The following is a 23,803-nucleotide window of genomic DNA, read 5'->3' on the forward strand; positions in this document are numbered from 1 at the left end:
CAAGAAAACATGAGAAAAGAAGAAATAAGAGCATGCCGAGGCCATACGTCCCCTCAAGCCTAAAAAACATTCCAGCATTTCTGCTTTTATTTCAGGTCCCATCAAGCCTGCTACTCCAATCATGACTGGTCCTCAATGTCAACTCCACATTCCTGCCAATTCCCATGTACCCTGATACTGGAGCCTAAAAATCTACTGATCACAGCCTGAAGTAAACTTAATAGCTGAGCACTTTATGCACAAGAAAGCTTCAAAGATTCACAATCTCTGAGTGAAGAAGCATTCTGTATCAGTCAGAAACAGGAAACTCCCAAACCTGAGACCCTCTTTCATTCTAGACTTTTCATACTATGCAAACAGTTTCCAGTGGAAACAGCTTCCCAACATCCACCCCATCAATTCCCCTCAATCCTACATGTTTCAATGAGATCAAACCTCCTTCTAAATTCCATAGTACAGGTTCATTCTACCAATTTGTCTTCAAATTTCATCTCAGGAATCAATCTACTGACTCTTACAGAGTTTTAGTAAAAGTATAATTATGCTTCTAATCAGGAATCAAAATGAACTTTATTTGTGGATTACACCAAATTGTATTATTATTTGGCAACTCAAAATAAAATAAAAAGACTCAATAGACAAAATATTGATATTCAACTCCTTCTTCCTGTATGATACTAAATGCACAAGGTTTACCTTCCATTTTAAAAATCCAGGCTATTTACAGGTTTTATTTTATTTAATTACAGCAATTATTAGACAGCACAAGTACCCAAAATTTATAAACAGAAAATGCTGGAAACATTCTGCAGGCCAGGCAACATCTGTGGAAAGAAAAACAGTTAATGATTCAAGTCCAGAGCCCTTCATCAGAACTGAGCAGATTCTCTTTGTCTGACCTGCCGAGTTCAGCATTTTCTGTTTTTATTTCAGGTTTCTGCAGTTCATTTTTTATTTTCAAAAACATTTATATTCCAACCCTAATTTCTGTTTCAGGCGTATATAAACTGTTGTTATAAATTCTCCCCTGATTATTTTCTTCCTATTCTAGAGGAAAATAAACTAGGAATAACAACATTTTGCATCAATATGGCAGCCTTAACATTGTAAAATATCCCAAAGTGCTTCACAGAGGTGACACAGTCATAAAAGAAATAGAAACGGGAAGTAGGTCAGTTGGTACTCCCCTTCTCTTTCTCTCCACTATTCAATAACTCAGCACCACCCTCCTGTGTTAACTCCATTTCATTTGATTTCTTTAACATTCAAAATGCTACTGATCTTGAATATACTCAACGACTGAACCTTCGCCACCCTCTTGGGTAGATAATTCCAAAGAAATTTCATCTCATGCCAGTCCTGTCTGGCCAGGTCCATATTTTGCAGACTGTGACCCCTAGTTCTAGACACATCAACCAGGGGAAATGACACCCATGCATCTACTATGTCAAGCCCCACAACACATAACAAGGTACAAGGACTGTTGATCAAATGTTTAGTCAAAAAGGTTGGCTTTAAGGAGATAGGAAAGTTTAGGGAGAGAATCCTAGAGCATATGGCTCAGGCTGATGAAGTCCGTTGTCTGGGATGTATAAGAAACTAGAAATGGAGGAGTGTGCAAATTTCAGTGGTCAAGAGGAGGTTACGGATATAAAGAGAGGGAGGCCATGGAAACATTTGAAAACAAGGATGGGGATCTTAAAATTGGGATGTTACCTAAATGGGAGCCAAAGTAGGTCAACAAGCACAAAGGTGCTGGGGAGGGGTGGGGGGGAGTGGAAGTGGAAGTGGAGGAGGAATGGGGTTTTGTGCAGCTTAGCTACAGGCAGAACAGTTTTGTAGCTTGCTCTGTATTTGGGAATTCAAGAGTTCATCCAGATGCAGCTGAAGTGTTTGAATAACTGCCTTCACCACTCACTCTGACAGTGTGATCCAGTTTCCAACCACCCTCTGAGTGACAAAGTTCTTCTACAAATCTCCTCTAAAGACCTGTCAAAATGTTATAAACTTCCATCAGGTCTCCCCTCGGCCTCTGACACTCCATAGAAAACAATCCAAGTGTGTCCAAACTCTCCTTATAGCTAATATTCTCAATTAGCAACTTCTTGGGAACCTCTTCTGCACCCTCTCCATAGCCTCCCCATCATTTCTGTAATGTGGTGACCAGAACTGCACATGATACTCCAAATGTGGCCCAACCGAGGTTTTATACAGCAGCAATGTGACTTCCTGACTTTTATATTCAATACCATGACTGATGAAAGCAAGCATGCCATATGCCTTCTTTACTGCCCTATTCACATGCATTGCCACTTTCAGGAAGCTATGGACTTGCACCTCAAGGTCCCTCTGTACAGCTTCCTAAGGGCTCTGCACTTTACTATATACTTTCCCCTTATATTTGACCTCCCAAAGTGCAACACCTCATACTTGTCTGGGTTAAACTCCATCTGCCATTTCTCCACCTGATCTATACACTGCTGTATCCATTGACAACCTTCTTCACTATCCACAATTCTACCAATTTTTGTGTTGTCTGCAAACTTACTAATTAATTCATCTACATTTTCATCCAAATCACTTATATGCATCACAAACAACAAAATTCCCAGCATTGATCCCTGCGGAACACCACTGGTCACAGACCTCCACTCAGAGAAACATCCCTCTACCACTACCCTCCGACTTCTACGGCAAAGCCAATTTTGAATCCAGTCTGCCAAGTTACCATAGATCCCATAGGCTAAACTTCTGGATCAGCCTACTATGAGGGACATTGCCAAATGCCTTACTAAAGTCCACGTAGACAACTTCCACTGCTCTATCCTCATCAGTCATCTTTGTTACCTCCTTTGTCTTTGAGTGGTCCTACCCTCTCCCCAGCTTCTCTCATTTTTCATGTAGAAAATGCCTTGGGATTTTCCTTAATCCTCCTCACCAAGGACATTTCATGGTCCCTTTTGGCCCTCCTGATTCTCTGAGTTCTTTCCTGCTTTCTTTAAATTTCTTAAGGTCTTTGTCTGATTTCCATTTTCTAAACCTTACATGTGCTTCCTTTTTCTTTCTCCAAAACTTACAACGTTTCTCATCATCCCACATTCCCAAACCTTACCATTCTTGTCTTTCTTCTTCACTGGAACATGTCAGTCCTGAATTCTGATAAACCGGTCTTTAATGGTTTCCACATGTCAGATGAGCACTTACCCGTAACAGCCGCCCCCAATCTACTCTCTCCAGCTATTGTCTAATAATGTTGTGATTTGCCTTTCCCCAATTTAGCCCTCTCCCCAAGGTCCAGACTTATCTTTATCCATAAATATCTTAAAACTTAAGGAGCTGTGATCATTGTTCCCAAAATGCTCTCCCACTGAAACCCCAATCACCTGGCCAGGCTCATTTCCCAGTACAAGGTTGAGTATGGCCCCTTCCCTGGTTGGACTGTTGACATAGTGTTTCAAGAAACCCTCATAGATGCACCTAACAAATTCTACCCCATCTAAGCCACTTACACTAAGGAAGTCCCATGAGGACAACCCTGTTGCTTTTACACCTTTCTATAATCTGCCTACATATCTGTTCTTCTATCTCCAAGCGGCTGTTGGGAGGCGTCCAATGTAACATTATTAGGCAGAAGCTGGTGAGTGTAGATTGAAAGCAGCTGTTATTGGGTTATGTACATGCAAAATGCTTTAGGATTTTCCGTAATATTGTTCATTAGTGATATTTTGTGCCCCCTCTAATCTCCTAATTTCTTTTTTAAGCACTTACTCTAAACTTTCTATAACCCTGAAGTGCCACCCATCTTCAGCTCTCTGTACCTGCTATTTGCTTCCTTTGTTTTCTTTATCCAGCCCTCAATATCCCTTGATATCCAAGGATCCAGGGTTCCTTGGACTTGCTGCATGTATCATTGTGGAGGCAGAATGAGGCATTATGGTTGATGGTGGAGTTGCACGGTTGAAAGCCTAACTCAGTCAAGTATAATAAGGTGGCAAATAGTCCACTTCAACCCCATATTAGAGGCCAGAGAGAGGAAATAATGCATAAGAAACATTGATTGGCATGAACCAAAGACTTGAATATTTCAAATACTAATTAATATTAATATGCAAAAATTAGAACAAGCCCTTCAGCAACACTTAAGAAATAGCAAGGTTAAGAGTCTTTGATAATCAAAGGTAGTAAAGAACATGGAGAAAAGATGAGAGATCATGTAATGAGACAGATTAGTGTTTCAAGAAACCCTCATAGATGCACCTAACAAATTCTACCCCATCTAAGCCTCTTACACTAAGTCTCAAGGGTGCATTGTCTAATTCTGTTCCTATGCTCACTATTCTTGAGGAAATTTCTGCTCCCCCAACACTGGTGCACCAGACAAGCAGTACAGCAAATCAAATACAGTGCAGGGTTTAAGGGAGTTGAATGGTGTCATTGCAGGTGGAAACTGCCATGTTTTTCTGTTGCCAATGGTAAGAATTAAGTGGATATTAGGAGGAAGTTCTAATGATCATGGAACCAGAGCAAGAAAAGAAACCAGCGCAGATGATTCTTGGACTGTCAATAAATTGGTAATAATAGAACCACCCAGCTGGACAATATAGATGAAGCATTAGGTGGAGATATTGGTGTTAATACTATCACTGATTGTGGAAAGGCTGAGATAAATTTAATATGCTTACAGTCACATAGGAGGTAATTCGTGACTTTAATAAAGACATTTCAGTACTGTTAGCGGAGTTAGAATCAAATTTGGTTCTAGGGATGATAGGCATGGATTTAGGAGAAGACAACACATTCAAAGTCTTGAAAGAAAGGTTGGCTAGGGAAGGTAATATGCAGTAGCAGAAAGATCAAGGTTGTGGTCAGAGAGTCTTCATCACAACTTTAACTGTTGCTATTCAACAGATGCTGATTGATTTGTAGAGTATTCCCAGCTTTCCCAACTTTTATTTTACATTAGCAAAGAGATGAATTTAAGAAGTCACTGAAGTATGAACTGTTAATGGCTATATTTGCTAATGTTAATTTACTTATATTCCAAGGCTCAGCAACTCCTCCAAAGCAATTCACATCATAATATTATCAACATTTATTTTAAGCAAATGTTAAAATTAATAGCAATTCTTTGCAACACTTATATTTTAAAGATGAGTTCATATGGGTTAATTTAAGTTTCTTATGCATAGAAGCAAAATGACTTTTTAGAGTAACAGTAAAAATGACACAAAGTGCTGCAGGAACACACATTCAAGTTGTACTTTTTATTCATGTGTTAATCCACCCAATCAAATTCTCACATCTTTCATGTGAAACAGCAGTTTGAATCATTAGGAGGATGCTCCTGACAGTAATTTTCCCCAACTGCATTAGCATTTCTAATGGAAAAGTTAAGCGCAATGAAACTATAATTTGTTCTGAAAATAAAACTCTTCACATATTCTTCTAATAGAAAAAATAATCCAACTTTCTCAGGGAGCAAATTATGCCTGTGTACATAAAAATTATGTACTTCTGAAATGGAAGTACTAGAAATACTGCAAATACTCAGCAGGTCAGTCAGCACTGCCATTTAATACCACAATTCATCCAAAACACAGCCACTTGCCTCAGCTGTTTTCTATCCCTTAGCAAATACTTTGCCCACGTTGCTACTTCACTTTTTACACCGCGAGTTTCAGTTATGCTGACAAATTTAAAATGCTATTCTTTATTAAATACTTGAAAGACTATGCATATATCAGTTGAACTGCCCTCATGTACTCTTTATATCTCACCAAAATATTCAAGTCAGTCAAAAATGGTCTCTCTTACCAAATCCCATCTGCCTCTTTTTTATGTCAATGCCTGTCCATTTTCTCTATGGTTGTTGGTTCCAAGTTTCCTCACAAACATTTAAAAAAGTAACCTGTAGTTCCCATGTTTATCCCTTTTTTTGATCCTTGTAGAGCTTTGGCACATTCTTGCAACTTGTCCACATTTTTATAACCCAGGATTTACTTCATCTTAAATGAAAATGTCACCACTTTCTATATACTGTCAGCAATTCCAACACCTCCTTCCTATCTTTTTTTTAAACCTCATCCAATATCATGGAAATCTCTTTTACCAAAGCTTTGGCAAAGTCTTCTACCTTGGTAAACACTGAAGCAAAGTACATTTGTTTCTCAGTCAATAAAAATATATCATGCCATTCCAGTGACATCCCTTACTGTAAATATACCAAATAAAAGCTTTTCAATTCCCTTTTGTGCTAGCTGCCAATCTATCTTCACCCTGTCTCTTTCCTTTTCATTTCTTTCTTCACTGCATCTCTGGAGTTATAATCAAATGAACATCCATCATGCATTCTTTGATTTGTTCCATCCTGAACTTGATTTCTCCATACAGAACTGCACCAAGACTTCACCTCAACTATTTTCTTCTGAAGAGCACCACTGCTCCCTCAGAGTTCTGCTTGATAGAACCTGGCTTCAATTAACCTAAGTCAGATCTTTCCTCAATTCACTGAAGTTAGCCATCCTACAATATCCTAGTATTTAGCATAACTAACCTAAATATTACAACTCATTTCCCAGACCTTAAGCATAAACCACACATGAGCTCTAACATTCTTTCTTCCACCAAGCAAATAGATTTAACCATAAAACAATACGGCACAATACAGGCCCTTCGGCCCACCATGTTGTGCCACCCCTCAAACCACACTTAAGACTGTCTAACCCCTTCCTCCCACATATCCCTCTAACTTAAATTCTTCCAAATGCTTATCCAACAATCTCTTGAACTTGTCCAATGTATCAGCCTCCACCACCACCCCAGGCAGCGCATTCCATGCGCCAACCACTCTCTGGGTGAAAAACCTCCCTCTGACATCACCCTTGAACTTCCCACCCAATACCTTAAAGCCATATCCTCTTGTTTTGAGCATTGGCGCCCTGGGAAAGAGACGCTGGCTGTCCACTCTATCTATTCCTCTCAATATCTTGTATACCTCTATCATGTCTCCCCTCATCCTCCTTCTCTCCAATGAGAACAACCCTAGCTCCTTTAGTCTCTCTTCATAATCCATACTCTCTAATCCAGGCAGCATCCTGGTAAATCTCCTCTGCACCCTTTCCAATGCTTCCACATCCTTCCTATAATAAGGTGACCAGAAATGGACACAGTGTGACCTAACCAGAGTTTTGTAAAGCTGCATCATCACTTCGCGGCTCTTAAACTTGATCCCCCGACTTATGAAAGCTAACATCCCATAAGCTTTCTTAACTACCCTATCCACCTGCGAGGCAACTTTCAATGATCTGTGGATATGAACCCCCCAGATCCCTCTGCTCCTCTACACTACCCAGAATCCTGCCATTTACCTTGTACTCCGCCTTGGAGTTTGTCCTTCCAAAGTGTACTACCTCACATTTCTCTGGATTGAACTCCATCTGCCACTTGTCAGCCCAGATCTGCATCCTATCAATATCCCTCTGCAAGCTTCAACAGCCCTCCACGTTATCCACAACACCACCGATCTTTGTGTCATCTGCAAACTTGCTAACCCACCCTTCCACCCCCTCATCTAAGTCGTTAATAAATATCACAAAAAGTAGAGGTCCCAGAACCGATCCCTGTGGGAAACCACTAGTCACAGCCCTCCAATCCAAATGCACTCCCTCCACCACAACCCTCTGCTTTCTACAGGCAAGCCAATTTTGAATCCACACAGCCAAGCTTCCCTGGATCCCTTGGCCTCTGACCTTCTGAAGAAGCCTACCATGCGGAACCTTGTCAAACGCCTTACTAAAATCCATGTAGACCACATCCACTGCACTACCTTCATCAATCTTCCAGGTCACCTCCTCAAAGAACCCTATCAGACTTGTGAGGCAAGATCTTCCCTTCACAAAGCCATGCTGGCTATTCCTAATCAGTCCATGTTTCTCCAAATGATCATAGATCCTATCTCTTAGAATCCTTTCTAACAGCTTACCCACCACAGACGTAAGGCTCACTGGTCTGTAATTCCCTGGACTATCCTTACTACCTTTTTTGAATAAGGAGACAACATTCGCCACCCTCCAATTCTCCAGTACCATCCCCGTTGACAACAAGGACTTAAAGATCCTAGCCAACGGTTCAGCAATCTCCTCCCTCACCTCACAAAGCAGCCTAGGGAATATTCCATCAGGCCCCGGGAACTTATCTGTCCTAATATTTTCTAACAACTCCAACACATCCTCCTTCTTAATATCTACATACTCTAGAACATTATTCTCACCTACCCTGTTCTCAGCATCATCAAGACCCCTCTCCTTGGTGAATACTGAAGAGAAGTATTCATTGAGAACCTCACCCACTTCCACAGCTTCCAGGCACATCTTCCCACCTTTGTCTTTAATCGGACCTACCTTTACCCTAGCCATCCTTCTGCTCTTTACGTACGAGAAAAAAACCTTGGGATTCTCCTTAACCCTACTCGCCAAAGCCTTTTCATGTCCCCTTCTTGCTCTTCTCAGCCCTTTCTTAAGCTCCTTCCTTGCTACTCCATATTCCTCACGAGCCCTGTCCAATCCTTGCTGCTTACACCTTATGTATGCTGCCCTCTTCTCCCTAACTAGTTGTTCCACCTCTCTCATCACGTCTCATGTCCAGAATTTTCCTTTTCAAGTGATTTAATCAAAACTTTGTTTGGTTTTCTTTAATTACATCTTTATTCCTACTAGCTTTCCCAACACCTTTTACATGGGTATATTAAGAATCTAATCCTTTTCTTTTTGCCAAATCTCAGCTATCAATATTTTGTATGTTCCCTTGTGGTTGTTTGCTCCTACAAGGAAAATGGTGGCGTCTTTTCCTTAAGCAGTCCCTCAGGGTCATGGACAACATGTCTCCATTTCCACACCTCTCACCTCGCCACACCAGTCCCCAGCTCCAGCCATCCACTTAACCACACTAGTTTCCGGCTCCAAGTGTGTGGGGACATGGTTGAGTGCATATTGAAATCACGAGTCAGGAACGTCACTGAGTGTGCAGCCGGAACTGAGCCTGGTGTGCGACCTAGCTTGTGAGCTGGTGACTGAACCGTAGCTGGGAGGTTGGGCAAAAAGAGGGCAAGAAGCCAAAAGGGAGGCAATGGGCAAGGTCTCCTGTGCCTGAGCCCACACATGTGCACATGCCACCCATGCACATGCCCACAACGTGTGAGCATTGATACCACCTAGCACAGCTTGGTCTCCAATCATCCTGAGCCCCTTTACCCCTGGATCATGACCTTGTTCTGTGAAGCCATCGTGATAGCTGGCATTCAATGGCCAGTCCTTATTAAAAGAAATCATACATGGACAAGTTCTACTCCACAAAAAGTGATGGTAGTGACCTGGAATGTCAGCATCTTCACAGACAATCCCAAAAGTGGACAGACCTAAATGCCACTCCATTACCATAGCTGGGGAACTAAAATACTTTGATGTACTGAGTGAGAAACAACAGGCAGATGGCCAGGCCTTTACCACAAGAAGATCAATTTTGAATCTCTCAAAGACCCCACAAAACCAGCTGTTATCATACAGGGCTCCCAAACAACCTGCTGATTCCTAACTGACAATGCCACTAAGTGTCCACAGCTTAGAGGCTGTCCTAGAGGCTATTTGGCACTTGTGAAGGGATTTTTAGCTTATCTAACAAAACCACAGCTGATTACATGGGAATGACCAAGATCAAGGAGTTAATTCCTGGATTGAAACTCCACTTTATCTCAATTGGAAAGAACTTTACAAGCATCTGAAGGCAGAAGTCCAGCAAAAAAATTGGATCTAAAAATAGATGGTAGGAAGCTCAGAAATGCAGTGACAGACATCATGGGCAAGTTCAACAGTGCTGAGAAAGCCATCCACATCCCAAATGCCAAAAACCCCACCCACATTGACAGCCAAAAAACAGGGATGAATTTATCAGAGAAAGACAGTCAGCCAATGTCTGCTAGAAGCATTACTTTGAAGACTCCCTCAACTGCAACTGTCCTTGATGTGAGTGCCCTTGGCTTCATGCCACAACAACCTGTCCAGGTCAGCTTAGCTGTCACTCTTGACTGACAAGTCACTGAGAAGGCAATATCCCAACTTGAAAATAACCAGGCCTCAGGAGCAGACAGTAATCCCACTAAAATCCTAAAACTTGGCAGTGAAAAGCTATAGTCAGAAACCCACTGCCTTATTGCACATCTTAAGGAAGAGGATAGTATTCCAGGGACCTCAGATGTGCTCTAATCATGACCATTTTCACAAAATTAGATACGTCCAACTGTGGTAACAACAGGGAGTTTTCCCTCCTGTCCACCACAGTGAATGTCATCAGCCAGGTCATTCTCAACCACCACCTCCCTGTGACCACACAGCAGCTCCCCAAATCACAATGTGATTCCATCCATCCACAAGTACAGTGGACAGGATCTTTACTCATGACAACAAGAAAAATGCAAGAAGCAGTACCAGCCACTATAAATGGCTTTTATCAATCTCACCAAAATCTATGACTCCATATCTCAGTCGCTCACAGAAATTCATCTCCACCTTATACTTGCTCTGTGATGACCAATGTTGAGAAATGGAGCTAATCTTCAGAACTAATAGAGAGCTGCTCAAACTGTGGTAACTATACTCCACAACCAAGGTCATCCAAATCTCAGTGGTCAGCTACAGTAATCAGATGGCACTTGTTTTTGCTCATGTTCATAGACTGGGCTTCAAGCCATTGTCAACACTTTCACCAGGTATACGAGAGGATGAGACTCACACTCAATATCCACAAAACCAAGGTTCTCTACCAACCGTGTACTCCTGCAACACACTGTCCTCAGGAAATAAAGATACACACCTAAGACCCTGGTAAACGTGAACCTTGTCCTATATCTCAGGAGCCATCTCTCAGCAAAGACAGAACATCAATAACTAAATTCATCATTCTTTTCAATGTCCCAGCAGTGCGTTTATTGATTAAGGAAAAGGGTATTTGAAGATCAAAGACCCCAGACATGGCACAAAATACTTGGAATGCCCAGCAACAGTAAACCCTGTCCTCCTATATGCTTCTAAGACCTGGACTACTTGTTGCAGGCATCTCAAGGCAATAGAAAAATAATATCACTGCTGCCTCTGCAAAATTCTCCAAAATTTATTGAAAGGATAACCAAACTAATCTCTGTATCCTCTCCTTGGCCAATATCCCCAGTACTGAGCCCCAAGTTACTCTCAACTAGCTAAGTTGGGCAGACTACATCTCTTACGTGCCCAAAACCTGACTCTTGAAACAGATACACTATTCCAAGCTATCAATATCTCATTTTCTCAAAACATGTATTAAGCAATTTCTGGATTGGTGCCGGAGCAACCGTCTGTAGCGTTTGTTGTATTTGCTAAATTTGACATTAAATGAGTATCATGGAAATATATTGACTATAAAAATTCAACTTTTTTTTAAAACAAAAAAATGACTTGTAGCTATAAATGTCTATAAAGCCATTCAGAGATCATTGATAGCGGCTTTGAAATGCTTTAACATACCATCAAAATAACTAGAAATATTCTGTAAGGATTCTAAACAAGATAGACTCCTTAGTTAGTTTCTGTGTACTAAAATAGAACCAACCTTTCAAAATGTGTTGAAGCTAGTTTCACAACCAAACTGAATTAGGCCAAGTATAAATAGGCACATGCCGTAATTTAGGAATTAGGACCCAGCATGAATTTCTTTGCAGATCATAAATTAGTTCAAACATTTGCACCAGTGACACTGACCATACTAAAATCTCCTCCGATTCACATTTTGTCACTCAATAAACCATGAAACAGTGCCACCTAATGTCACCGCACGTCCTTACCAATCCAAAAATCTGTTACTAATTCCCACAACCACCCTTCCACAATACCAGTGAAGTCTAATGTCAAACAATGAAGCTGCATAAACTGGGTTTATCCACCCTTTAATTCTGTTTTTATCAACTATAAAATGGAGTACTCACAACCACTAAAATAGTGGAGTTTAGAATTGATAATATTGATTTTGTTTTATATTCATGTACAAAATCTGAATATCAGTGGTAAAACCACAGTTATTGTTCAAGCCTAATTACCTACTGGGCCATTCTGTATAATATTTATTCCTCAAGCTGGAAAGTCTAGAACTAGGGGAGATCTAGAAGGGTAAGGAGTCAACCCTTTAGTACTGAGATGAGATGAAATTTCTTTATGTACAGGGTAAAAATATTTGTAATTCTGTCACTCAGTTTTTGTGCACTAAAGAAATCAGAAGAAATGTGGATCAAGCAAGAAAGTGGACTTGAAGTGCAGGCTCAAACCTGAACGTTTTGAACGCTGAAGGAATCCATGGCCTGAACCTGCTTCTGTACATTAGGTTCTTTTATTGCTCGAGGAAGTGATTATTGATATTTATGGAATCTGCTTCACTACAATCCAGGGTTAAATCAGATCACCTTAAATCCTCTATTCCAAGGGGCTCCTAACTGGTTCCAATGGTAATATGGAACAGCCACTATAAGACTACAAAGGTTAGCACCCAGTTTCTAGAACACATACACTATTACAAATCACAAAAGCAAATTCTTACAGGCTCAGGTGTAAACTAAAGGCATCCTGCAGAGAGGGGGTACCTCTATTGTCACTGATGCACCTCCCAAAAGGCAGCCATAGAATGGCATTGGCAGATGAGAGTGTAGTGCATGGTATTGTGATTTGAAAAAGAACAAAAGCTCAAAACAAATCCTAGTCTATTATTTTGTAACTGTAACCTTAGCCCATGATCCATTAATTGCACAGTCAATAGATCAGACTTATACCACAAATGCAGTCAAATTGAGGTCAACCACAAAGAAATTCTCTGCATGTATTTTTGGTTACATGCACAATGTCCCACTCCTAGAAATTAATTTCTAACTTTCCAAGAAACCAGTAATAAAATCCATTTATTTAAATTAAACTCCTACACAAATTGCAATATCAATAGGTCACACTATCACCAGCAACTTTCAACTGAGAATGTAGTGTGAAAGGTCATAGCTGTCATGTGACCGTGACAACACTGACCACTCTGGCTGGGATGACACCACTGAGCACATGGCAGAAAGCGACACCACTGTCAATCAAGGTCTGGCTCCACCCATCCATTAGTACACACCTTGACCATTGGGCCTATGTAAATACCTGTCGTACCCGGCCATGGCCCATTGGACATTTCTTGAATCACCTAGGCTGGCTCCACCCAGCTCTCCGGCACTATAAAAAGTGCTGCATGTGCTGGTTCCCTCTCCCCCTCTCTTCCCCCTCCTGAGGATGTTGAGGTAAGCTGTGCACTACTTCAGGGTAGATAGTTAAAGATCCCGGGGAGCGTTAGAGCCAACGTTTGTCCAGATTCAAGGTGTTCAGACATTGTATTGTTTATTCCTTGATCATTTGTAACCAGTTCATTGATTGTGTGTGTGTGTGGGTGTGTACGCACGCATCTCACCCCTGTCGCAATTTCCCCCATGTCTCGCGATCACGTGTGTGTGCGCACGCACAAGTGTGCATCCGTTCCCATCCACTCTGTCCTCGCGTTTGTCTTTGTAAATAAATTTTCCCTTTTTAAAATACAAAGACTTGTGTCTGAAGCCCTCTGCCTTTAAGACCCAAAAGAACCTTTTCTCACAACAGAAACAATGCAGTAGATAAAGGTTTTCCTTTTGAATGGGTACTATTTCACTTTACTGAACTTCAGAAAAAAAAATCTGACTCCCTGACTCCACATCTATTTTCATATTCAGTCTTCCAAACCACCCTGCACTGTGTGTACAAGATTCGTTAAGTGAGGGACTCTCATTATGAACACAACAAGTAAATAACTAAGAACACATAAAAACTTCAAAGTGAATGGAAAGTTTTGTTCAACATTCAAAGCTATTTCTTTTCATCACAATTTCTGCTGAAAATAGAAATTTCTGCTGAAAGTATGCCTAGAAAGTAGACCCATGTGCACCTGTTTTTTAGTGCACAAATAGCACACAAGAACAATTTGGCACATAATATAAATGACTAGTAACCATTTACATTAGCAATAGCAACCATCATTAAATTAATCCAGGCACTTTTATGTGATGTTCAAAAATATCCCTGGTATCATTCCCACAGCTATTGACGTCATCAATGTAGCCAGTATCTATTTCCAGTTTTAATGGCATAAATTGGGGCCTTTTGGGTGCTACTCACTCTTTTTGTTGTTCACTCACAGTTCGACCTGGAGTACATCACACTGCTTTTCAGCTTTGTGATTTCAAGAGACACTGCTGACATCAAGCTTCCCCAGAACACATTTGAGGCTCCTCAGACACCATCTGAAATCTTTAGAGTCTCTACAACTCAAAATAAGTGTTTTTCCTGCATTTGTGTGTTCAAACATCACAGAACAGGGGCCTCAGTAGTTATGCCAATCGGAGCTACCTAGAACTGAAGGAATCAGTATAGGCAATCTCCAGGTTACACAAGGGTTGCATCGCTGAAATGTGTCCGTAAACCGATTCTTCAGTAAGTCAGAAACGAACAATTTCAGTGAGGTTCAGTTAACAAACTTTTATTTATTGTCTTCCCCTGTTTAGTTACAATGGTACAGAATCAGAATGTCTCACATCCAATGGCAAGTTCCCATGGCATTAAAGTATCAATGGATATTTCATTGTTTGATGAAGTATTTTACAAGCATCAGTTGAAGAGATTTGCCTTGGCAGTTTCCAAAGCAAATCTCATCAGTGGCCTCCTGCTGTAAACCAACAATTGCGTTCTTAAACACAATACATTTGCTTGATTGCTGCCAGGAGGTTGATGTAAACAGTTTTTTTCTTTGAAGACTGCTCATCTTTTGAATTAACTAGCGCTACCCCTATTCCATGACTCTTAGAGATTTTTGCTTTTCTGTAACTAACTATCCTGTCTTGAAAAATGGGAGAAATTTATGGGAGAATTTGTCTAAAGTTGGATTTCTGTAAGACAGGTCTTTGATAACCCAAGAGCCCCTGTATAGTAATAATGAATGGCCAAATGCAATGGGGCAGGGATCTCGGGCTGGGAGGCACACATGGGTCCATCAAGAAAGAGCTTTTACCCAGAGAATGCTCAGAAACACCATATCCTATCTCAATCTGTCTGATAAACAACATCTTCACAAGCTCATATTTTTCTAGACTGTCAGAATGGAGTTAAGTCTGACCTGCACACTCTACAAAGGTCAATGCCCCATTGACTGAATCTGGGCCCTCTCTCATTCTCCACTGAAACCCCTGTCTCTTCCTTACCAGCAGCATTGTGTGTTGCTGCTTTCTGTGAAGGACGGGCAATGTGTCCAGTGTTGAGGCCCTAACAGCAAAGAATCTGCTGGCACGTGCAACACTACAGGAACCCACAAGTCCTGTTATAATGTAGGACTCTGGGTGCAAAGTACTTCATCGATGTTTTTCTTAAAGGTCAATTTCACCATATTTTGTGGGGATACTGGTGGGCATTAGATATCACCGGGACGTTTCCCGGGATGAAAAGTTTGAGTTATGAGGAAAGACTGGATAGGCTGGGTGTGTTTACCTTACAGTAGAGGACAAAATGGGTGATCCTGATTAAGATGTACAAAATTATGAGGGACGTAGGGTAGATAGTGAGAAACATTTCCCCACAGCAGAGAGGCATAAAACCAAAGGACACAAGCAGTAAGATATGGAGTAGGTAAGATATGGAATAGGAAGTTTTGAGGGGATCTCAGAAAGAATTTTTTTTCACCAGTGTGTAGTTAGAATCAGGAAGACACTGCTTATAGAGGTGGTGAAGATTGAGGCTCTCACAACATTTAAGAGGGATCTAGTTAAGCACTTGAATCACCAAGGTATGGAAGGCTATGGATCAGTTTTGAAAAATGAGATTACTATATATAGGTACTCAATGGTCAGCTGAGACATGCTGAGCCAAAGGCCCTCTTTCTATGCTGTACCTCTCTGTGATTCTACATATTGCATAACATTTCGTACATTAAAAGTGGACGAAATCCAATTTCTAGGCAATAGTATTTATATCCAATTGTGATTCTTTAAATAAATTATATGCAAGAAGTAGACCCAATTTTTGTATCCAAATTATATGAATCTACATATCCCTATTTAGATCAAAATCACTGAAATAGCTGCATGCAGGTGCATGTTTGTATTCTCTGAACCATGAGACCCTGAACTTAGCTGATCCAACCAAAGGGCAACTGAGACCAGACAGACGAATTTAAAGTAACAACAGTTTATAATAACATCATACATGCATCATTTGGTTAAAATTCCAATAACCTTTTTTTTAGATTTCATCAAGGACCACCAAACAGATTTCAGTTGAGCAAACCATGAGTGCAGCAAATCAGAAATCAAATCAAAACCACAGCAGATTGATGAGCTTTCAAAAAATAGTTAACGTTTCAGCAGTAACTCTCCCATACAAGCAGCAATTCATTAATAACTGAACAACAGGGAAATCTTAGACAAACAGCAGTTACATCATAGTTTGGATAAACCAATGTTGGAATCATTTCATATGAATCCAGGTTCCATTGACTCACCGTTCCTTTTTGTCCTGCGGAGGTGTAGAACACATACTCCAAGTGGAAAACTATACCAAAGGATTGGTGTTTAACTATTTCTGTCAGCTGGATACGGCTTCTGAGAATCAGAGATTTCTTCAGCAAACTGCAGACAAGAAAGAAAAGGGCTAATTTTGCTTTGAGATCTATCCACACAAAGATACCTGGCTTCCAATCTATACTAAGTTATAGCCAAAACTTGATCACAACTGGTTCTGCTAACTTCTCTATCCATATCAACTCTTGCACATAAACGTAGTTGTGAATGACAGATACCAAGCTAATATTTGAAGAAAAGGCGAGCTACTTCACCAAAACCACCACCAACTAACTGGTATAAGCACTGCATGCTTCCCGTAGAAGTGGTGGGTAGTTCCAACATAACAAGTCACTTGCATAACCTGTATTGCATATCTTTTGGATTTTGTATAAACAATGGCAGAACCACTATATCCACCAGCCATTGACTGCCCATCAACCTTGGCTGCTCTCCCTTGATTTCCTTGTGGCCATCTTGAAGTAGGCCATCTGCCTAACCTCTCCAACTGGAAATGACATTTAAGAAAGAAGATACTGAAAAGGAAAAACACAAATAAAAACTGTTTTAGTGTACGTTATAATATAATTGATTTAACCTTATATAACACACATCAAATATCCCACTCACTGATGAAGCAATTACTGACTACACAGTTCAACCTCAACTAAAAAAGAAACCATAAATGTGTTTAACTTTCTCTGGAAATCTAATCTAATTTAAATTCAGAGGAAATGGATATTGTGTCAAGAAATCCCCAAATTCCTAGATATGAAATACATAGTTAAATGTTATACGAATAGTTACAGCCAGCTAGGTACAAAGCATTCTTTGATACTCATGTGCATTTCAACGTCCAATCAGCTGGATCAGATCCAAGTGCAGTCTAATGTGCCAAACCCATATTAATTTCAGGGAACTAGCTCCAAGTTGAACATAGCCTGGCACAATACACACAACACGGAAATATCTGGGAAGGAAACAATAGCAGGATGACTGGATTCTACTAAGGTAACAACAAAAACTTGTACTTATATCGCATCATCAACAATTCCAAAACATTTTCAGCAATATTACTTACACAGCGTATAAGGAGATATTAGAAATAAGAACAGAAAATGCTTCAAAGACTCAGCAGGTCAGGCGCCAGGTCAACTAAGTCAATATTTCAGTCCAATGACCATTCATCAGAAAGGTCATCAACCTGAAACAGTAACTCCTTTTCCTCTCCAAAGAAGTTGTCCGACTTGCTGAATGTTTTTGGATTTTTTTGTTTTACTTTTGTTCAAAATTTCCAGCATCGGCATTTTTTAAAATCTTTTCTATTAGAAAATACAAGGGCAGGGCCCCAGAAGAGCTTCACAGCCGATGGCAGGAGTGGTATCCTCCAGGAATGAGAGTCCCCCCAGAATGAACCAATGCCAGAAGATATTTAAAGATCTTACAAGGTAATTAAAGCACAACAAATACTACCCTTTTACACGCAAATGTCACACACAGTTAATCACACAAACTGTTATTCAATCCACATTCCCACCCTCACTCTCAACCCAAAAATAGCACTGCAGCCCCTCCATCCACACAAAGACCAAGAATCCAAAGGCAGGATAATAAAAAGCTTGCTCCTACGTTCAATCCAAGACAATGATAAATGATAGCGAGACCTTGTGAGTTCACCTCACCAAGCTAGAGACCCAAGCCACCTCAAGAGCAAAGGCTACAACCAATCGGTCAAGTAAGCAGAAGTCAGCCCATCTGGGGCATCAGTCGCAGCTGTGTCATCAAAAATACCTGTGCAGACTCAACAGAACAGGGAGCTGTCTTCCAGCAGGCAGACTGCAGCCACACAGAGAACACTAAGCCTTGTGCTGGAACAGCAAAACCTACCTACAAGTTATCAAAAGGGAAAATCCTAAAGATGTGTAGTTTTGCTGAAAAATAATATGATTTTACATTAATATCTGATTAATAAATTAATTGCAGCAACAATTAATCTGTGGGAGGAAAAAATTATTAACGTTTTGGGTCGAAACCCATTATTCCTTTCCTTCCACAGATGCTGCCCGACCCGCTGAGTTCCTCCAGCAGATTGTTTGTTGCTCCAGATTCCAGCATCTGCAGTCTCTTGTGTTTCCATAATAAATCATTTGATTTGGCTTTGTTACGAAGTAGTCTCAAGTCATGAACACTGTTGAAACCCTTTCTCATTTAGGGCAAATAGCATAATTCTCCAGAAGAGGTTACACTGGTGTCATACCTCACCTTGAAAGACCACTTGTTGCAGGTGTATTAAAAGACAGTTGGACAGGTACACGGAGAGGAAAGTTTTAGAAGGTTATGGGCCAAACGCTGGCAAATGGAACTAGCTTGGATGGACATCTTGGTGAGCATGGACCAGTTGGGCTGAAGGGCTGTTTCTGTGCAGTATGACTCTACGACACTTCACATACCTGTCCTGTACACATAAGGATGTTAAGCAATTAAAAGATATTGGTGTTTAGAGGGGCCTGGGTGTCCTTGTACATGAATCATTGAAGGTTAAAATGCAGGTTCAACAAGTAATTAGGTGGGTGAATAGTACATTGAGCTTCACTGCCAGTGAATTTGAGCACAAGAGTTGAGACCTCTTGCTTCAATTATAAACAGCTGAGGTAAGACAACATCTGGAATACTGCATGCAGCTCTGATCTCCCAACCTGCTGAAGCATATATTGCAATGGAGGGAGTGCAGGGTATGCTCCCCAGACTGACTCATAGGATGGCAGGTTTGTTGTGCGAGGATAGATTAAGCAATCTAGGTCTCTACCCTCTTGAGATCAGAAGAATGAGAGGTGATCTCATTGAAACGGACAAAACTTTGAAGGGACTTGACAGGGTAGGTGTGGAGTTATGTTCCCCTTGGCTGGGGTGCCTAGAACCAGGCTCACCTGTCTAAAAAAAGGTATTAGCATTCAAGACAGAGAGGAGGAGAAATTTCTTCACCAAGAGGGTAAAAAGTCTTTGGAATTCTCTACTAAGTGGACTGCAGAGGCTCAGTTACTAAATATATTCAAAGAGATTGCTAGATTTCTAAATATTAAGGGAATCAAGACGTATGGTTGATGGAGGAAAGTGGTGCTGGAGATTTTTTAAAAAATCAGCCATGATTTTTTGAAGGTGGACAGGCACAGGGGGCCAAACACTCTTCTCGTGCTTCTGTTTCCAATATTCTTACCGTATCACCAATTATCCAATCATTAATGCAAAAGTCCAGCAGCATATTAATTCCCTTTATAGATCATCGGAGCATACCTTAAATTTCATCAGCTTTTGAATTACGAATCTTTCACATTATGATAACAGCAATCAAAACTCATCGTCACTTGTGAAATATCTTCCGTCAAACTTATGGCAACAACTGAAAATGCCTGCGTGCCATTCTGTGCTATCAGAAGCAAAACTAAACCAGCTCAATGTGTAATCAAGGAGGAGTGGATTTTTAGCTCCACAGCACTGTACATATTCACATGCAGATTCCAGAGAATCTGTCTGAAGCCTGCCACACTGAAGTGACTAATTGATTTAATGACTGTGCTGATCCTGGCCACATGCCACAGTCAACAACCATGCTGGCCTTGCAGCCACACTAAATCTCTACAGCCGGGTAGCTCCCGACGTGTTGCCAGTGTTACTGCTGTAGCCCTTCTGTAAGGCACAGCAGGATGTAAAGCAGCAACCGGACCACAGGCAGCAGAAACAATGCCCTGCCCCAGGATCACCATGGTGGCCACTGACATGTTAGGCATTTAGATACAGGTAAAACAAAGTCAGATAATTGTTAAAAAGTAAAAATAATTTAAAAAGTGAGAGTAACATGATAATTTATTTAAACTCATTAAACTGCTATTAATTAATTTAAAACAAATATACATGGAAATGAAGTAAACAAAAAAAAATAAATGTAAATTTAACTTCTTTTAAATTAATTTTCTGCACCTGGCCATCACTGGCAATGCCAGCATTTATTGCCCGTCCTTAATTGCCCTTGAGAAGATGACATTGAGCAACCTTGATCCAACAAATTCCATTTAAGTGCAATGATGATAAATGACCAGCAGGTGGTGGTGCATCCCTCCACCTACTGCCCCTGGGTGAGGTCGTGGGTTTGGTCGAGCAATGCACACAAAAAGCTGGAGGAATTCAGCAGGTCAGGCAGCATCTATGGAGGGAAATGGACAGTCGATGTTTCAAGCCAGTCCTGATGAAGAGCCTCGGCCTGAAATGTCGACTGTTCATTTCCCTCCATATACGCTGCCTGACCTGCTGAGTTCCTCCAGCTTTTTGTGTGCTCCTGATTTCCAGCATCTGCAATCTCTCTTGTGTGGGTTTGGTAGAGTAGTGTGGACCAGTAACCGCAGTGCATTTTGCAGATGGGTCACATTGCAGCCACTGTGCCCCGGTAGCGGAGCGAATGAATGTTTATGTTAGTTAATATGGTGATAATCAAGTGGGCTACTTGCCAAGTTCTTTGAGATTTGTTGGCACAACATTCATCCAGGCAAGTGGAGAGTATTCCATCACTCTCCTGATCTGTGCCTTGTGCACGGTGGAAAGACCTTGGCTGCTCTTGCAGTCAGAAATACTTATTTGACTGGCTCGGTTTCTGATCAATGGTGACCACCAGGGGGGACCCAGCAATGGTAATGCCATTGAAGGTCAGGGGTAGCTGGTTAAATTCTCTCTTGCTGGAGTCGGACATTGCCTGGCACTTTTGTGGCACAAATGCTATTTGCCATTGATCAGAAGCAACACACTAAGGAGCTGGAGGAACTCAGCGGGTCAGGCAGCTTCTATGGAGGGAAGTGAACAGTCGATGTTTCAGGTCGAGATCCTTCATCAGGACTGGCCCAAAACGTCAACAGTCCATTTCCCTCCATAGATGCTGCCTGACCCACTGAGTCACTCCAGCTCCTTTGTGTGTTGCTCCATATTTCCAGCATCTGCAGTTTCTTGTGTCTCCATGCTGCCATTATCTGCCCTTGTCTGAATGTTGTCTGGGTCTTGCTGCATGCAGGCATGGGCTGTTTCATTTACTGAGGAGCTGCAAATAAAATTGAACATCATACAATCATCAGCAGACATCCCCGCTTCTGATCTTATCATAAAAGGAAGGTCATTGATGGAGCAACTGAATGTGGTTGGGCCTAGGACACTGCCCTGAGAAACCCAGCACTGATGTCCTAGGACTGGGATGATTAAACTCCAACCATCTTCCTTTGTGTAAGGTATGACTCCAACCACTTGGATATTTTCACCTTGATGCCCATTGACTCCAGCTTTATCAAGCTTCCTTGATGCCTCATCAGCCAATAGCTACCAAGGGCAAGGGCAGTTACAGTCATTTCACTGGGCAAATTCAGCCCTTTGGATTATGGCTATGATGAGGTCTGGAGCCCAGTGTTTCTGGCAAAAAACCAAACTTGATATTGGTTTAGCAGTTATTGGAGAGTAAGTACAACTTAATATCTCAATGACAGCATCCATCACTTTGTTGATGATCAGTAACCCTAATGATTAGTATTCAGGACCAGCATGTTCTTGTGAGGATGAAAAATAAGGATGGCAAGGTTCAGGAATCTTGGATGACAAGAGATGTTGTAAATTTATTCAAAAAGAGGAAGGAAGCATATGTAAGGTTTAGGAAGCTGAAATCAGACAGGGCCCTTGAGGAATACAAAGGAAGCAGGAAAAAATAACTTTTCTTTAACTAGAAGGGCCAAAGGAGCTATGAAATGTCCTTGTCAAGTGGAATTAGGGAGAATCCCAAGGCATTTTATATGTATATTAGCAACATGAGGCTAGCTTGAGAAAGGGTAATTCCACTCAAAGACCAAGGAGGGAATTCATGCGTAGGGCCATAGGAAGTGGGTGAGGTCCTTAATGATTACTTCACATCAGTATTCACCAAGAAGAAGAACATGGATGATGGTGAAACTACGGAGGGTTATGCTGATATTCTCGGGCACATCTATATTGAGGAGGAGGTGGTGCTGGGCATTTTGAAAAGCATTAAGGTTGATGTGTTGCCAGTGCCTGACAGGATCTAACCCAGGATACTGAGGGAAGCACGGGAGGAGATTGCTGGGGCCTTGATAGAGATCTTTGCATCCTTTTTAGCCACAGGCGAGGTGCCAGGAGACTGGAGATAACCAATATTGTTCCTTTGTTTAATAAGGGCAACAAGAACAAACCAGAATATTATAGGCCAGTGAGCCTTATATCAGTGGTAGGGGAATTATTGGAGAAGATTCTTAGAGACTCGGACTTATTAGGGGTAGTCAGCATGGTTTTGTGCATGGGGAGGTCCTATCTCACAAATTTGATTGAGTGTTTTGAGTAAGTGACAAAGATGACCCTAGAACAGTGCATGTTGTTTACATGGACTTCAGTAAAGCATTTGACAAGGTCCGACATGATGGGTTGGTCCAAAAGATTAAGTCACATGGAAACCATGGTGAGTTGGTAAAGTAGATGCAAAATTGGCTTGGTCATAGAAGACAGAAGGTAGTGGTAGAGCAGCGTTTTTCTGAATGGAGGAGGTCTGTGACCAGTGGTGTCTGCAAGATTCAATGCTGGGACTCTGTTATTTGTTATAACATTACATTATGATTTGGATGAAAATATAGGTGGACTGATTAGTAAGTTTGCAAATGACATGAAAATTGGTGGGCTTGTGGATAGTGAGGAAGATTGTCAAAGGACACAGTAGGGTATAGAACAGTTGGAAATCTGGGTGAAGAAATGGCAGATGGAGTTTAATGCGGGCAAGTGTGAGGTGTTACATTTGGGAGGTCATGTGCAAGAGGAAAATATACAGTAAACTATACTAGATTGGCCGGGGTTGAGACTCTGAGCAGGAGCAAGTTATGGGATAAAGCAGTAGCCAGCGAGAGCAAGTTCAGTAGGAATCAGGGGGTGGTGGTTGAAGGTTGTTTCTCAGAATGAAGACCAGTGACTAGTGGTGTGCCGCAGGGTCAGTATTGGGACCCTTGTTATTCGTTATTTATGTAAATGATTTGGTTGTAAATGCACAAGGCTTGATCAGTAAGTTTGTGGATGACACAAAATTAGGAGGTGTTGTTGATAATG

General features: G+C 41.2%; 1 protein-coding gene across 1 annotated transcript in view; it reads right to left on the reverse strand.

Annotated features, from left to right (window-relative positions):
- Nucleotides 1-23,803, reverse strand: part of nphp4 (nephronophthisis 4) — a 285,812-nt gene that overhangs the window by 147,627 nt on the left and 114,382 nt on the right. The window contains exon 8 of the mRNA XM_052039598.1: nucleotides 16,618-16,744. Within this exon, the coding sequence (XP_051895558.1) occupies nucleotides 16,618-16,744 (127 nt within the window). The remainder of the gene's footprint in view (nucleotides 1-16,617; nucleotides 16,745-23,803) is intronic.

This window comes from Pristis pectinata, chromosome 26 (genome assembly GCF_009764475.1).
Source record: "Pristis pectinata isolate sPriPec2 chromosome 26, sPriPec2.1.pri, whole genome shotgun sequence".
In the NCBI taxonomy this organism is placed as follows: Eukaryota; Metazoa; Chordata; class Chondrichthyes; order Rhinopristiformes; family Pristidae; genus Pristis; species Pristis pectinata.